We start from the raw sequence: 14,679 nt of genomic DNA, 5'->3' as shown, positions 1-14,679 counted from the left end.
CTTTGCAGCTTACAGGCACAGGCCCCCTCCTCCAGGGCGCTGAGGCACGCAGAAGCGGTTTGCACGCAGAAGCGGTTTGATAAAGCCGATGGGTCTCACAGTGGGGTCCTGAAGGGTACAGGACGTTTGGCCGGGTCGGAATGTTCTGGAGTCCTAGCTACCTGGGCATCTATTTGGTATTTTGAGAACTTCCATTGCCGCCCTGTGCGCCCTGTTACCTTTGGAGAGGCATGTGGCTTGCCGGTAGACACTGCCACCTCGACAGCATCTAAGGCTCCAGCCCTGCCTCAGTCTCCCCAGAGGACCGGCACCTCGGTTCTCTCAGCAGCCTGCGTGGAAATGGCTGACACTCTGAAGCTTCTTTTTATTAGGAACTTCACATGCCTGTCAGGTCGTGTGCTTTTTCCCCTAGGCCCCCAGCACCCTTAGAACCCGCACCCCTCTCCTGCTTCTGGGCCTTGGTCGCCCTCCCGTAACCACAGAGCCCTTGACGTCTCCTCTGCCCGGAGCCACCCCAAGCCCACAGGGGGTCTCTTACGGGTGCCCCTCCCTGCTACTCCTTCTGTCCGCAGCTGTCGTCTGTATCCAGTGTCTGCACTTCTCCTCACCCCGATTACAAGCTCCGGGACAGTGGAGGCCAACCCATCAGATCGCCACGTGAGGCACTTAACACCCGTCTGAGCTCGAGAGCACTTAAAAAACCAGAAGCATCTGTCTCTCTTACCAGCTTAGCTTTAATTGTAAAGTGACGAGTGTACAGGTGGAGGAGGTTTTCAGCAACACCCTCTAGATCCCACTGCCTCGCCGCCCAGGAGGGGCTGGACGTGTTGTGCCCCGTCAGCAGGGTTCTGACGCCCTGGGGTCGTGGTCCATTTGCGAATGGATTTTCACAGGCTTAGTTGAAAGAGGAGGCTTAGGTCTTTCCCAACAATGGTCAAAGCTGGGGGGGGGGGGCCTTGCTCTCCGTATTTTGAGCAAGTTGTGCCCACCCCCCAGGCTGGTGACGCCTGCCCCACCCCCCCCAGCCGCTTGCCCTGACTGCCACAGGCCTCCAGTGCCCTTCGACCCTTCTGGGGGTGGCGCCTGGCCTGTGGCGACCTCTGTTCTGCAGAACCAAGAAGGGCGATCAGACAGGCGGCCTCGGCGTTCGCCTGCCCAGCGGCTGGGGGGGCAGTTTCTGCGGACTGGCTACCGGGGGAGGGCAGGGCCAGCAGCGGCTAAGGGCTGCGGTCCCCTAAACACGAGCTGCGGTCGGCCTGCGGGGAGTGAAGCGACGGCTGCCGAGCCTCCCGGCAGGCCAGCACCCGCAGCGGCGGCCCGCACCACAGGCGCACAGAGCAGCGTCATGGCAGTAGGAAGCCCTCTGCGACGCGGCCGTACGACACGCGAAGGGAGCCGGGTCTGGGTGGCGGTGGCCGGGCCACGGCGTCCGGCCCAGCCCACGGTCCCCCCCCCCCCGCTGCTGCCCGGAGGCTGCAGGGCCCTTGGGAGGCTTCCTTCTCTTTGCAGAAAGCACTTTGGTGGGAACATCGCCAAGGCGATCAACAGAAAATCACTAAGACCACAGAGAACAGGGAGAGGGGTCACAAGCAAACGGCTGTGGTGGTGTTTCATTTAGAACACGTACCCCACAAGGCCAGGAAGCTTCCAGGAGCGAAGACCGTACTTGCACCCCGTTCCAGCCACGGGACGGGAGCCACCACGCTGGCCCCGGAGCCCAGTCCAGCCCACAGATGTGCCTTTGTTCTTGAGGGTCCTCTAGAATCTAGACTCGGAAGTGTCAGAGCGCCAGCCCCAGGATGAGGCCCTCGGTCCCTGCCCTGGGAGGGGGGCCGGGCGCGGGCACCGGGGCGAGGCGCCAGGAGCACACCGTGTCAGTGCGGCCACCGGCATCTCAGAAGTCTCCTGAAAGTGTAAATAAATGGATTCCACATGCAGACTAGAGGTGATTCACACTTAGAACATTTAAATATAAATTAAGCTATAACTTAAATTACAACCAAAAAAAAAAAACAAGAAAAACCAAGACGACACTCAGCAGCTGAGGATGCTGAACACGTACACAGACACCCCACACACGAGGCCGTTCGGCGATGCCATTTTCATTGTGCCAACTTGACACCCGGGGCGCCGCTCACGCCGTCTGGCACTGCACCCCGGCCCGCGGCCCGTCGTCCTCGTCCTCGTAGGTGTCCCTGTGCTGGCGCCAGCTCTGCTCGCCGGGGCTGAAGTCCTTCAGCTCCACCTGGTCCATGTCGGCCGTGACCCTCACCTTCTGTCGGGGGGGCAGGAGGGCCTCCAGCTGGGGGAGCTTGTCCAGAGGCAGCCAGTGCTTCTCCGGGAAGAGGACCTGCAGAGGGGAAGCGGGAGGGAGCGGCGCTGGTCCCCTCCCCTCCCAGCCCCCCCCCCCCCCCCAGGACAGGCGGGAACTTACCAAGAACTGGATGATCAGAGCCCCCTTCTCCAGGGGTGCTTTGTAGATGGGCATCCCCTCACTGTGCACGCACTTCAGGTCCCCGTGTTTTATCACCTCCCCTGCCGCACAAAAGGCTCCCTTAGACGCGGGAAGATGGGGGTGGCCTGGGGGCCTCGCAGGGCCTCCCTCAGAGGCCAGCTGGTTCAGAGAGTGAGGGGCGCCTTGTCCGCAGCCCAGCCCGCGCGCCTCTGGGGTCCTGCGGCCACTTTTTCAAACGGCACCTTGAGTGCTGCGGCCCCAGAGTCTAGAACAGCACCCCCCTCCCGCCACGAGGGACGGACACGAGTCCCACAGAAGCACCAATGAGGAAAGACGCGGGAGTAACGGGCGCAGGGGGAGGCCAGACGCCGTCCGCTCAGCGGCCCGAGGCGGCTGCTTGCAACACGCCGCGCACCCTCCCGGGGTCCTCAGCCGGGGGCCTCCCGTGGGCTTGCCTGGTGCCAAGGTTTTCTGTCTCCGTCCCTCCGCTCTCGCCCCCACCTCTAACGGGGGCGGGGGAGCCACACGCAGGGGGAGGGCGAGTGGCTGCTCCAGGGGCACCTCCTCGTGGGCCCCGCGTCCGCGCTCCCACAGCAGGCGGGGGAGGCAGCAAAGCCGCGAAGCAAGCCCCGACCAAGAGAGGTAAACCACAAAGGACAGGACACAGAAAGGGGCAAACACGCAAAAAGAAACAATAAGTCTCCAGCAGGTGGCTCTCTGGAGCCGTGCCCTTCTCGTGACTAAGCGAGGGCGTGGGGGTCTCTCCTCTGCACCGGCTCCCAGCCACCCACCCACCAACCGCGGCCCAGCAGCACCCCCATCAGAGCTGGGGCCTTGTGCTCTGGGCCCTGGGGGAGCCTTCCCCCCGCCCCCGAGCGAGGGAGGAATGGGGCCCGGGGAGGGGTCCAAGTGTCACCTTATGCTGTGGGGCTTGATTACGTGCAGACACACACAGCAAACAAGGAATCAAACAGGGTCAAGTGTTAACAACGGGCAAACCATGTAGGAAGATCCTTGTGCTATTGTTACAATTTTTTGTTAGTTTGAAATTGTTTCCAAACAAAAAGTTAAAAAAAAAAAAAACTGATCAAGGCTTGGCTACCTAATTCCATTTCCTTCTACATCAGAGGAGAAAGACACGGAGCAGAGGAGGAAGGCAACAGAGAAAAGTAACACGGCCACGGAGGGAAGGGAGCAAGGACGTGCAGAGGAGCGAGCGGCGTGGAAGCCGGGCGGCTCTGGGGCCGCTCGCTCCGCCAGACCCGAGGGCCTCGGCACCGGCTGCCACTGCCCTTGGACCGGCAGATTCCATCCCACCCAGCCCCCCACCCGCCCCTGCAGCCCTGAACCCCGGACGCCCACCAAGGGGACCAGAGCCAGTCTGCTCACAGCCAGAGATGGGATGTGTCGGCCGCCACACCTGTGCAGACCCCGCCACACCTGTGCAGATGTGCTCTGGCACGGACGGTCCCCTCCCCTGCCCTTCCCCCAGGGCCCTTCCCACCAGGCGCTCTGCTGCCCGCCCCGATGTGGCCCAAAGGAGCCTGCCGTCCGTGTGTGCTGGGCCCTGGAGGACCGCCGTGGACCTCGGGAGTGCTCCCCGGGTGTGCAGACGGGCGGCTCTGCGGGAGCACCCATGGCTAGGCTGACAGGCAAGGTCTTCTCGGGAAACTTCTACTTTGCGACGTGTCCCAGGTGTAGTGGACAGTGCAGCGGCTGCGGGGACCGCCTGACAGACCACCACAGCCTGTTACCGGCTGTTCCCTCACCAAAGGCAGGCAGGTCCCAGTTAGAGTGCTGGACCCCAAGATTCCTGTTTGAGGCTCTTCCCCCAGACTCTGAATTCTTTTTTTCTAGGGGAGTATTCTAAAAGCTCATGAAATTCTCAAGTCATTAGCCAGGACTTTGACCTTGGGGAAAACGAAGTCATGCTAAGTTGCGTGACGCAAGTCCCCCAGCCCCAGTGTGAAGCCAGGCTAGGGGCCAGCAGTGTCACACGCAGTCAGCCACACAGCACAGCAGTGACGGACATGCCTCTGAAATGTTACCTGACTTGGACGTGATAACAAGCATTCGATCATCCAGCGTTTTTATCGTCTTCTTGAAGCCGCAAAGGGCTTCCGAGAGCTGAATTTTCATCTTCATGATCAAGTCGTGGCCTCGCCTCTGAAAGACGCCGTGGTCCTTCTGATCGAGCACGATGATGACATCGCCAGGCTCCAGCTCGGGCTCCTGATCTCCTTCTCCATGAAACAGTATTTTCTGCCCATCTTTCATACCTAGGAGACAGTGTCCTTGCTGATTACCAGTCTCTTAAAAAACCAGACCTCCCACAAGGCTGTGAAGATGGCACATGGTCCTCGGGGAGCCGGAGCGGTGGCTGGGCTCGCACTGCCCCTCCCCACCAACCCGGTACGTGGCCCAGCGGGGACGCCCTCCACATGCGGTCGGAACCACTTCTCGCTGCACGTGTGGTGCGTGGCTCTGGGGGTGCATGTACACCGGCTCGGGGTTCAGGATGCTTCAGCCGGGGTCCTTTAAGAACACCCGTCAGCCTGGGTGTTGATTTGTGCACTTTGGCATCTCATCCCTCGTGCAGCAGGATAAATCACTGGATTGGGGACCCGCAGAGTACTCCGTGGAGAACCGCTAACAATGAAAAAGGCCTTAAGACAATGGCGCCAGGCACGACGGACAGCAGGGGGGGGCCGCACCGGCGAGGACCCGCGCGGCAGGGGGAGGTGTGCGGGAGCAGCGGCCACACCAGACGAGCTCGGCGGCCCACGTTAGGAGGGGTCCTCCCGGTGACCCTGAAGGAATAGTTGGAAAATGGCGGGAGAGCAGGTAACCGGGGTCAAGGACAAGTGACCCTCAGAGCACTGGAGAGCCTTAAAGAAGAGGTTATATTGATCCCAAGGGAGCAGACCCCAAGCAGACTCTGGCAGGTGAAGGGGACGGCAGTGGAGCCGGGGAGACCGGGGCGGGGCGGGGGGGCCGCTCGGGTATCCACGGCGGGACAGCGCGTGTGCCCACGGTCGGCCCCGAGAAGAGTCTCCAGCGGGCGTGCGGCGCAGAGCTGGGCAGCCTCACCTTTTTTTTTTTTTTTTTTTTTTTTTTTTATTTATTTCTAAGAGAGAGAGAGAGAGAGAGACAGCATGAGCAGGGGAGGGTCAGAGAGAGAGGGAGATACAGACTCTGAAACAGGCTCCAGGCTCTGAGCTGGCANACAGACTCTGAAACAGGCTCCAGGCTCTGAGCTGGCAGTCAGCACAGAGCCCGACGCGGGGCTCGAACCCACGAACGCGAGATCATGACCTAAGCGGAAGTCGGACGCTTAACCGACTAAGCCACCCAGGCGCCCCAAGCCTCACCTTTTTCAACGTGTACCTCGATGAGCTGCTTCTCGCGGGTCACCTTGGCGCCGCCACAGTTCTCACAGCGGTCCTTGGGGCTGATGCGCTGGCCCTGGCCCTTGCACTCGACGCACACGGTCTGGATCTGCTGCACCATGCCCGGCCCGATCTGCTGGATGTGGACCTGCATCCCTCGGCCCTTGCACAGGGGACACTTCTCCACGGAGCCCTTCTTCCCGCCTACACCTGGGGGTAGGGGCGGGACAGAGAGCTGGGTGCCAGGGCACGGGCGTAACCCGCCGTTACGCAGGACACGGGGGGTGGGACTGTTCACAATCACGGAGAGCAACGTGGGAGGGCCTGGGCGATTCTAACAGAGCGGGTGATGCCAGATGTTAACACAGGATTGCAAAGGTTCGCGGTCCTGGCCTCGCCACGCTGATTTGGGCTTCCTCGGCCCTGTCTTCTCCCACCCCTGCCCACAGGGAGCCGAGCGGGCCCAGCGTTGAGGACGGGAGGGGGGTGCTCCCCAGATCGGCCAACTCAGGACAACATGCATCTGAGGTCACCAGATACTATTTTTCTTTAAAACTCCCGTTTTTAATTTAATTTAATTTATTTTTAATGTTTATTTCTGAGAGAGAGAGAGAGAGAGTGCAAGTAGGGGAGGGGAAGAGACAGAGGGAGACACAGAATTCCAATCAGGCTCCAGGCTCTGAGCTGTCAGCACGGAGCCTGACGTGGGGCTCGAACCCAGGAACTGCGATCATGACCTGGGCTGAAGCCTGACACTTAACCAGCTGAGCCACCGAGGAGCCTGGCTTTTAAATTTTAAAAAATTAACAAGTGAAATAAATGTCAGTCTACATAAAAAACCATACAGGGCAAAGTAACACATATTTGGCCCTTAGGCCACCGGTTTGCAATCTGTTTGACCCTCATATTTGAAAAAAATCAAGTTGCATATCAGAACCATTTCGTCCTCCAAGGGCTCAGAACTACGAGACTCGTTCAGACATTAATTTTTACCTTCACATTTCTCACAAATCACATTTTTCTGGAGGGCCAACTTCTTTGTGATTCCATTATATAAATCTTCAAGAGTTACAGACAACTGATGTACAACATTCTTGCCTTAGGGGAGGGAGAGAGAACAACTGAGAACATGGTAGTAAATGTGGCCACGCGACCCGAGCCGTGCCCATCACTCATTCCCAGGTGCTTCTGTCACCCCGGCTCCCCCAGCCGGCCGCCACCCAGAGCCAATTCCGTCTGGAGTCGTGAGCATCGATAGATCTAGACAAAACAACGTTCCGTCTTCACTTTCTCAGCACCCCCGAGGCCCGGGCGATCGCAGGGGCCCTGCCCAGGGCTGCTGCTGCCCCCCCCACCGGTGCTCCCCACGGGGGGCCCCTCCCACACGGGGAAGGTGGCACCTGAGGTCCAGGCCTCGAACCGGACTCTCCCCCAGAGCACAACGCTCTTTACTGTGTGAGCCCTTCTGTTGTCTGGCCAAGCGGGAACTCTCGTCTGCATCTTGGGAGGAGGGGGGTCAATGGAGGCCCACAGGGTCGGACTCCCCGCCAGCCCCCCAATGCCCATGGGACCCTCACAATCCCTGAGACAAGCTGCCGTTTCCTAGCCGTCAACTCTGAGACACAACTTGATTCAGGGTGTGAACTGGTTTATCTCGAGGCAGTGAGGACATCTGTGATTTTAGTTGTGTCCGTAATAACATCGATGACAGGAGCCGGCTACATGCCCAGCCCACAGGGTGAGATTTTCTGAATCTCCACATGTGTTTAAGACTTGACGGCCAAGCTTTTGAAGCTCAAATCTATTACAATGTAAAAACTCTTTCTTCCAGAAAACAAATGCCACCTGACTCCTCTGGGGCGCCTCCTGCAGGCTCGAACCCCCCTTCTCAAGCCCCAACACAGAGCTTTCCCCTTCTGATTTTACCCAGGACTGTAAGAAGCTTGGCTTTCTATCTGGTTTCAAGGTCCAAAGCAGGTATCAACAGCGAACTAGAAGGGGGAAGGGCAATTAGAGACCGCGGCTACCAGCCAGAGGCGGGCAGCTCACAGCCTGGCAGGAGGAACACGGTGGAAAAGCAAACCCCAGAACCCAGAAACAGCAGCCTGGGGCCATTCGGCCAAGGGTGGCCCCTCCCGCAGCCCCCGGGGATGCAGCCAGAGAGAAGCGGGTGAATCCCGTTCCCTGGAAAATCGGAGCGGGCTGAGAAAACAAGACCCCAGTGCAGACTGCCAGCCACATACAGAGCGCAGGGCCCGGGCCCAGGTCAGGGAGCAGAGACGGCAGGTGCCATTACGTCCCTCAGGGCCCTCAGGGGCCTGAGCCCAACACAGAGAAGCAGAGGGCAAGGTGAATCTGCTCCCCGGGCACCGGAGCGCTTGCTCCCTCGCAGGCGGCGTCCGGAGGCTGTCAGGTGGCACGGGAGCCGAGGCGCCCCAGGTGTCGGGGGCCCCACACGGGGTGAACCATTTAGTGCTAACAATCCCCAAACATGACATGCGCACCCTTCTAAGGCATAACCCGTCCTGATTCCAATAACACGCGTGACTGGAAAACTATAAAGCTTGCGGGGTGTCTGTAACAAGTACTTACCTCTTCTGTCTCTTGCCATGCGTCCTCCACCACCAAAGAACATGTCAAAGATGTCCATGGGTGACGAGAAGCTTGGGCTGCCCGAGCCTCCTTCCTTAATCGCCTGTTCACCACCCTGGTCATAAATGTCCCTTTTCTTTGGATCTGAAAGCACTTCATAAGCCTGGGATATGAGCTTAAACTTTAAGATAAAACGAGAGAGAGAGAGAGAGAGAAGGTTTAAGTAGTTTTGTTAAGCACAGCCACCATCACGGATGCAACGGCACGCGCATCCTGCACACGCGCATCCTGCACACGCCCACCCACACTAGCCGGCCCGTGGGCTCCCCGGACGCCGGTTTCTCCGGGATGCCCCTTGCAGAGCGGGAAACAGGGCCACCCGGGTGCAGGACTGGTGGCAGGGCCTCTCGGGACAGCGAGCAGAGCTCCTCCGGCCTCGGCCCCCCGGGCTCCACCTACATCGGGAGCCCTGACCCCCGACCCCCGGGTGCGGCCGCCTCCCGGCTCAGGAGCTGCCGCCCTGCTTCCCTAGCACGAAACTCAGCTACAGACGTCTGCGCGCACCACCTGTCCACAGGTGCACGAGTCCCCAGGTGTGCCTGTCCGCACGCGCACCTGTCCTGACCTCGCCCCCCCCCCGGCTCTCGACCTTGGTTCCTGCCAGCCCCAAACCCTTTCCACTCACATCCCATCTGCCTCCAGTGTTTACATCCAGGGCCTGAGGTGGACGAAACACCCCACGTGTCACACTCCTGCCAAAGCGTGTCACCGGGATACAATTATTTAAAAAAAAAAAAGTGTTAGAAAACCCAAATTGAAAGATGTTCTGCAAAAGTAAAAACCAAGGAAACTAAATGCAGTGTGATCCTGGACTGGGAACAATGGCTACAGAGACGCCGGACAAGTGGAGAAATGCCGATTTTTTCCTGAGGGAGCAAGCGTGCGGCAGATCCATACGGGGACGTGGTTTCCCCTCGGAGAGACCTGCCGAAGTTTCTGGGCCGAGGGCTCAGGCCGTGTGCAGCTTCGGGCAACCATGATGAGGCCGGGGGAGCAGAGGCAGCGAATGTTCATGGTGCCAGAAGCGGGGGAAGGGAATGCGCGTGTTTGCGCTCCTACCCCCGTCTTTCCGTCATACGTGCAGGCTTTCAAATGAAAGTCAGGGCGCTGTGAAACACCCCCAGCGCATCCCTGCTCCCCACAGCCCAGGCCGGCGCTGCAGAGGCCACCGCCGTGACGCCGCCCGTGCCAGCTGCCGGCGCCAGAGGGAGCCGGCCCTTCCTCTGCCACAGCGCTTCTGGGCAGCCCGGGCCACGTGGAGCCAGGGCCAGAGCCCACGTACCCTCAGACTGAACCCCCACCGCAGCTGGGACCCAGAGCGGCGTGTGGCGAGTGGCAGGCTCTTGGTACTTGTTAGACAAATGGCTTGATTCTGGTGGGGCTTCAGAAATGCATAGGAAGCGGGGTCCCGGCTTGTCCCCAGTCTGACACGGGCTCTATGTAGATATCCCGTCACGCAGCTGCCTCCACAAAACACACGGGAAAGAAAACATGCTGTGAAGCCATGAACACGGGTGTGCCCAGGGGGCTCCATCGGTTCAGCGTCCGACTTGATTTCAGCTCAGGTCATGATCTCACAGTTCGCGGGTCTGACCCCGAGTCAGGCTCCGTGTCAGGCTCCGTGCTGACCGTGCAGAGCCTGCTTGGGATTCTCTCTCTCTGCCCCTCCCCTGCTTGCATGTGCACACACACACTCTCTCTCAAATATATATACACACATGTATATATGTATAAATCTAACAAAAATGCTAGGTTTTGTCTTGTACCATAGATCCCTGATAGAGAGCTAAGATGTAACTAATCAACAAATGACAACTACTAATAATGAAGTAGTTTTAAAGAGTAAGTCTTCACGGTTCATTAGATCATACTCGAGGCAGCTGGACCTTCTACTAATTCTCAGGGTTTCCACAAAGCAGCAGCCACGGGTCACGACCACCCGTCCGTGCAGCAGAGGGCCGAGCTGTGGGGCTGGGTGCCGGGGGTGGTACTTCTGGCAGCAGGCAGGTCAGGCTGCGCCCCAAGATTCTGGGCCTGTGTGTCCGGAACTAAATACGCTCCCTGAGAATTTCAACAAGAAGCACTCACCAAATGTCTGGGGTACCTGCAAGGCCCTGGACTTAACAGACCCCGTGATTAGTCCCAGAGGCAGAAGCCGTGCCCGCGCTCAGCGGCCGCGTCCCACGTGGGAGGGGCTCCCACTCCTACCCGCAGGTCACCCCCCTGGGCTGCAGGTTCACCTCACAGCTGGACCCTCAATCATTCGCCACCCGACCTTAATGAGATTACTGTGCGGCGAGAAAACAATGACTCTGCAATGATGTCTCAACTTGGAAACGTCCTTCTGATAAAATACCAAGTGGCGAGGGACAAACGGACAGGACGCCCCGTCCGATCACCCCGGAGAAAGCTGTCTGCAGAGAGGCACCGTCACGGCAGTCAGGTGATGTGTGCTTGGTAGCTTTTCTCTATACTCTGCTATTTCCTGTTCCATTACGCTTTCTTTTACGATGTTTCAACTTGAAAACCTATGATCCAAACTAAAAGTTACAGCGAAATGGGCCCAAAGCCCCGATGCGCCTCCAGCCGATCACGGTAGCCGCCACGACGGCGCCCCCAGCGCTGCCCGAGAGGGACTGGCTTGCCGGTCCTGCCCGCAGGGCCCGCGGAGAGCCAGCCGGACGAGGGGACAGACTGCACAGAGCACCTGGCAGCTCGCACGGCCGCCGGCGCTTAGCAACACAGGACAACAGGGCCCAAAGCACAGGCGGGTGGCGTCCGAGCAGCCGCGCGGCGGGAAGACTGGCTTCATCTGTTTTTGAAGAGACGTTAACAATACAGTGACAAACCCGGGAGGAAAACTAAGGTCCCACCCACGACGGATCAAGTGGGCAAGCACTGCACGCTCGGGCAGGCAAGGCACGGTGTGGCCCGCACGCGGGAGCCCGGGAGGGGCGGGGGAGGCTGGGGCGCTCTACGGCAGTTTCTAAGAATTGTGTCCCGGTCTCCTTGCCCTGTGATCTCCGACCCAATTTCCACGGAGCACCAATGCCCCCTCCACCAGGAAGCCTTCCCTCCTGAACCGCCCCCTGCAGGGCTCAAACCCCCCCCCCCTCCACCCCGCCCCAGGCCTGTGACTGTGGTGGTGAGCACAGGTGCAGGAGACTGGCCCGGTGACTCGGAGTTTGGGTCGGAGTCAGCCTGCCGGAGCACCAGCCAACAACCACAAGGAAGGGCTGTGTCCCCTTATGCCCCTCATGGAAGGTGGGGAAGGGGACATCACCCCGGCTCCAGGCGGAGAGGGACCTGCCAGACTTCACCATCAAGAGCCTCATTTACGTGACACCTGTTTGGTGCCCATCTGTAAGCAAACGAGCTATAGGACAGATTTATTAGAAGAACCCACAGGAACGTGGGGCAGCTTCGGCGCAGCAAGGGCACACTCGGTCCAGCTGTGTGCACACGGTCATGAACTCACTCCTGGAAAGTGCCAGCAGACCTAACCTGACACCGGGGTCAGAAGGCTTTCCCAGAGGCTGCCTTCAGCCAGCCTCTGAAACATCAAATTAGAAGCCTGGCTATGCTCTCCTGAAAGGAGATTCTCAGGAAGGGACCCCGGCGAATTTGGGAGCGCGTCTATGAATCACCAACACCACGGAGAAAGCCGGTGACTTTCAGAGCTACAGTAAGTCGTCTAAATATAGAGGAAAGAATTCGAGTGAGTAACAGACAAATGGTCTTACAGGAAAGCATTTTAAGCTTGTGACAGCCACAGTCGGCACATGTGGCTAAATATAAATATTTTATCACCGTTGCTACCAGCCAGCCTCCGCCAGCACCGAGTAGTGAACGCAGGCTAGCACCGTTTCCACGGGTCTGAGCGTAGGCGGGTGGTCTGCCCTATCAACAACTACAAAAGCCCACCTCCCCAACACCATCGGACACAGCCAAGGTTTTACTCGAAAGTGGCAGAAACTGCAGCGAGGAGCGGGAAGGCCAACAGACCATCCCAAGGATCCACACGCAGGGTCTCCAGTCCCAGTCAGGGGCGCACTGAGCCCACGGAGACCAGCTCTGTTCCCGGGAACAGGTGTCTATTACTCACAGCACTTTCCAGCCTTTTACTGATATTTGGGATCAACTGTGGGTCATTTGTCACAGAAAACCTGGAATATTCCTGCAAAATGATGTGTCTAGATAGAGAGCTCTGTGTCCCTGTTTAATAAACGTGATTATTCAATGCCTGAATAATCAGCCTTTACCAGACTAGAGAGAGACACAGATCAAATCTGGGACTGGGTTTGTCCCAGGTCCTAGCGAGAAACTCACCCTGGGGTTTATGCACCAAGGACTGAACACAGGCACAGTTCAAGCTGGTTGTTCATGGCGAGGGCGCAACTTCCGGTGGCACGTGCCTCAGTTTACCGGGTTGCTGGCTGCCCCTCCTGCAGAACTGCCCTCAAACGCTGTGCCAGTTGGGCTCCTGCCCCCAAGTTGGCCATGTCGCGGACAGAGCGTGGGGTCTACACGCTTGCGGGTCACAAGGGGTTCCAGGGCCTGCGGCTACCTGGGTGTGACACCTGTCCCCAACCCTGACCCCAGCCACAGCCTGCCCCCACACCGCCTATGATCAGCCAGACCCCAGCCCCTGAACCCCAACCCGGACTCCAGTCTCCACCGCAGCCCTGGGCCCACTGCCTGTCCCCAGCCCAACCCAGGACCCTAGCAACGAGTGCGGACCCGAGGCTCGCTGCCTGTACCCGAGCCTGCCCCACCCTCGCCGCACCCCAGCGCCTGCCCGGCCCGACCCCGGCCCCTGGGCCCCAATCCCAGCCTCCGCCGCAGCCCGGGGCCCCACCTCCTGTCCCCGACCCAGGCCGCAGCCTCCCGCAGCCTGAGTCCCTGTGCCTGGCCCAACACGACCCCAACCGCGGCCCGGCCCCACCGCCTGTCCGTGCGCCCGCCCCCAGCCTGCACCCCCCCTCCCGCCCCTGGACCCCGGCCCCAGGCTGGGCCCCCGCCGCTGCTGGACCCCGACCCCGCCCCCAGCCTGGGCCCCCGCCACCGCTGGACCCCGACCCCGGCCCCTGGAGACCCCGGCCCCAGCCCCGCCGCATCCCGCGCCCCGCCTCGCCGACGACCGCCGCCAGTGCCCGGCCCGAGCCCGCCGCACCTTCTCGCCCTCATCCGGGTTCTTGTCCGGGTGGTACTTGAGCGCCAGCTTCCGGTAGGCCTTCTTGATCTCCTCCGGGGACGCACTGGGCTTCACCCCCAGGATGTCATAGTACTGGGTCTCCTTCACCATCTTGGCTCTGCGGGCGGGCGGGGCGGGCGAGGCCGGTCAGCGCCCCCCGGACGAACCGCCGCCCGCCCGCGCGTCCCGCTCCGGCTGCGGCTGCGGCTGCGGCTCCGGCTCCCGCCCCGGCCGCCGCCCTGGGCTCCCGCCGCCCTGGGCTCCCGCCGCCCTGGGCTCCCGCCGCCCGCCGCCCGGGGCCGCCGCACTCGGCCTCCGGCGCCTCCGCCGCGGGTTTTATTCGGCGCCGGCGGAAGGTTCCGCGAGCAGACGGTGACGCCACAAAGGCCCAGAACCTTCGCGGAGGTTCCGGCGGGGCCCTGGCGGGCGGGGCGGCGGGTGCGCGGCCGGGACCCCGACCCCCGACTCCCGACCCCGACCCCCGACGGCCGACTCACCGTTTCTCAGCCCCCTCCCCCCGCCTGGCTCGCCAAGTCCTGGGCTCGCCCGGAGCCGGACCCTGACCTGCGATGCCCCCCCCCGATGCCACCTCCCCCGCGACGGCGGCTCACCCGGCGCTCAGCCCCCACCCGGCCCCTGAGCACCCACGTCTGTCTCACCCGCCCTCCGGCCGCGACCGCCGCTCACACGGAGCTGGGCTGGACACCTGAGCTCCCGACGCCCCCTGCCCTGGTTTGACCGGCCCCTGATGCCCCCGGTTCGCGCAGCCCCCAACGCCCGACGTCTGTCTCACCCGGCCTCCGGCTGCGACCCCCGCCCCGCCCCCGCTCGCCCCAGCTGGACCGGTCGCCTGACTCCCGACGCCCCCGCCCCCGGCTCACCCGGCCCCCCGCCCCCGGCTCACCCTGCCCCCGGCCCCCCGCACCCGGCTCACCCGGCCCCCCGCCCCCGGCTCACCCTGCCCCCGGCCCCCCGCACCCGGCTCACCC

At 61.0% G+C, this 14,679-nt stretch overlaps 1 protein-coding gene across 1 annotated transcript in view; it reads right to left on the bottom strand.

The window, feature by feature from the left end:
• Nucleotides 1-716: 716 nt before the first annotated feature.
• The window catches only part of DNAJA4 (DnaJ heat shock protein family (Hsp40) member A4), a 14,703-nt gene continuing 740 nt past the window's right edge, over nucleotides 717-14,679 (bottom strand). The window contains exons 2-8 of the mRNA XM_039257144.1: nucleotides 13,670-13,808; nucleotides 8,437-8,617; nucleotides 6,838-6,942; nucleotides 5,827-6,054; nucleotides 4,504-4,734; nucleotides 2,435-2,535; nucleotides 717-2,350 (exon numbers count right to left, since the gene is read on the bottom strand). Coding sequence (XP_039113075.1) covers nucleotides 2,135-2,350; nucleotides 2,435-2,535; nucleotides 4,504-4,734; nucleotides 5,827-6,054; nucleotides 6,838-6,942; nucleotides 8,437-8,617; nucleotides 13,670-13,808 — 1,201 coding nt within the window. The 3' untranslated portion in view covers nucleotides 717-2,134. The remainder of the gene's footprint in view (nucleotides 2,351-2,434; nucleotides 2,536-4,503; nucleotides 4,735-5,826; nucleotides 6,055-6,837; nucleotides 6,943-8,436; nucleotides 8,618-13,669; nucleotides 13,809-14,679) is intronic.

Source organism: Hyaena hyaena, unplaced genomic scaffold (assembly GCF_003009895.1).
Source record: "Hyaena hyaena isolate Hyena2069 unplaced genomic scaffold, ASM300989v1 scaffold_13, whole genome shotgun sequence".
Classification (NCBI taxonomy): Eukaryota; Metazoa; Chordata; class Mammalia; order Carnivora; family Hyaenidae; genus Hyaena; species Hyaena hyaena.
This window is presented reverse-complemented; position numbering and strand designations above follow the sequence as displayed.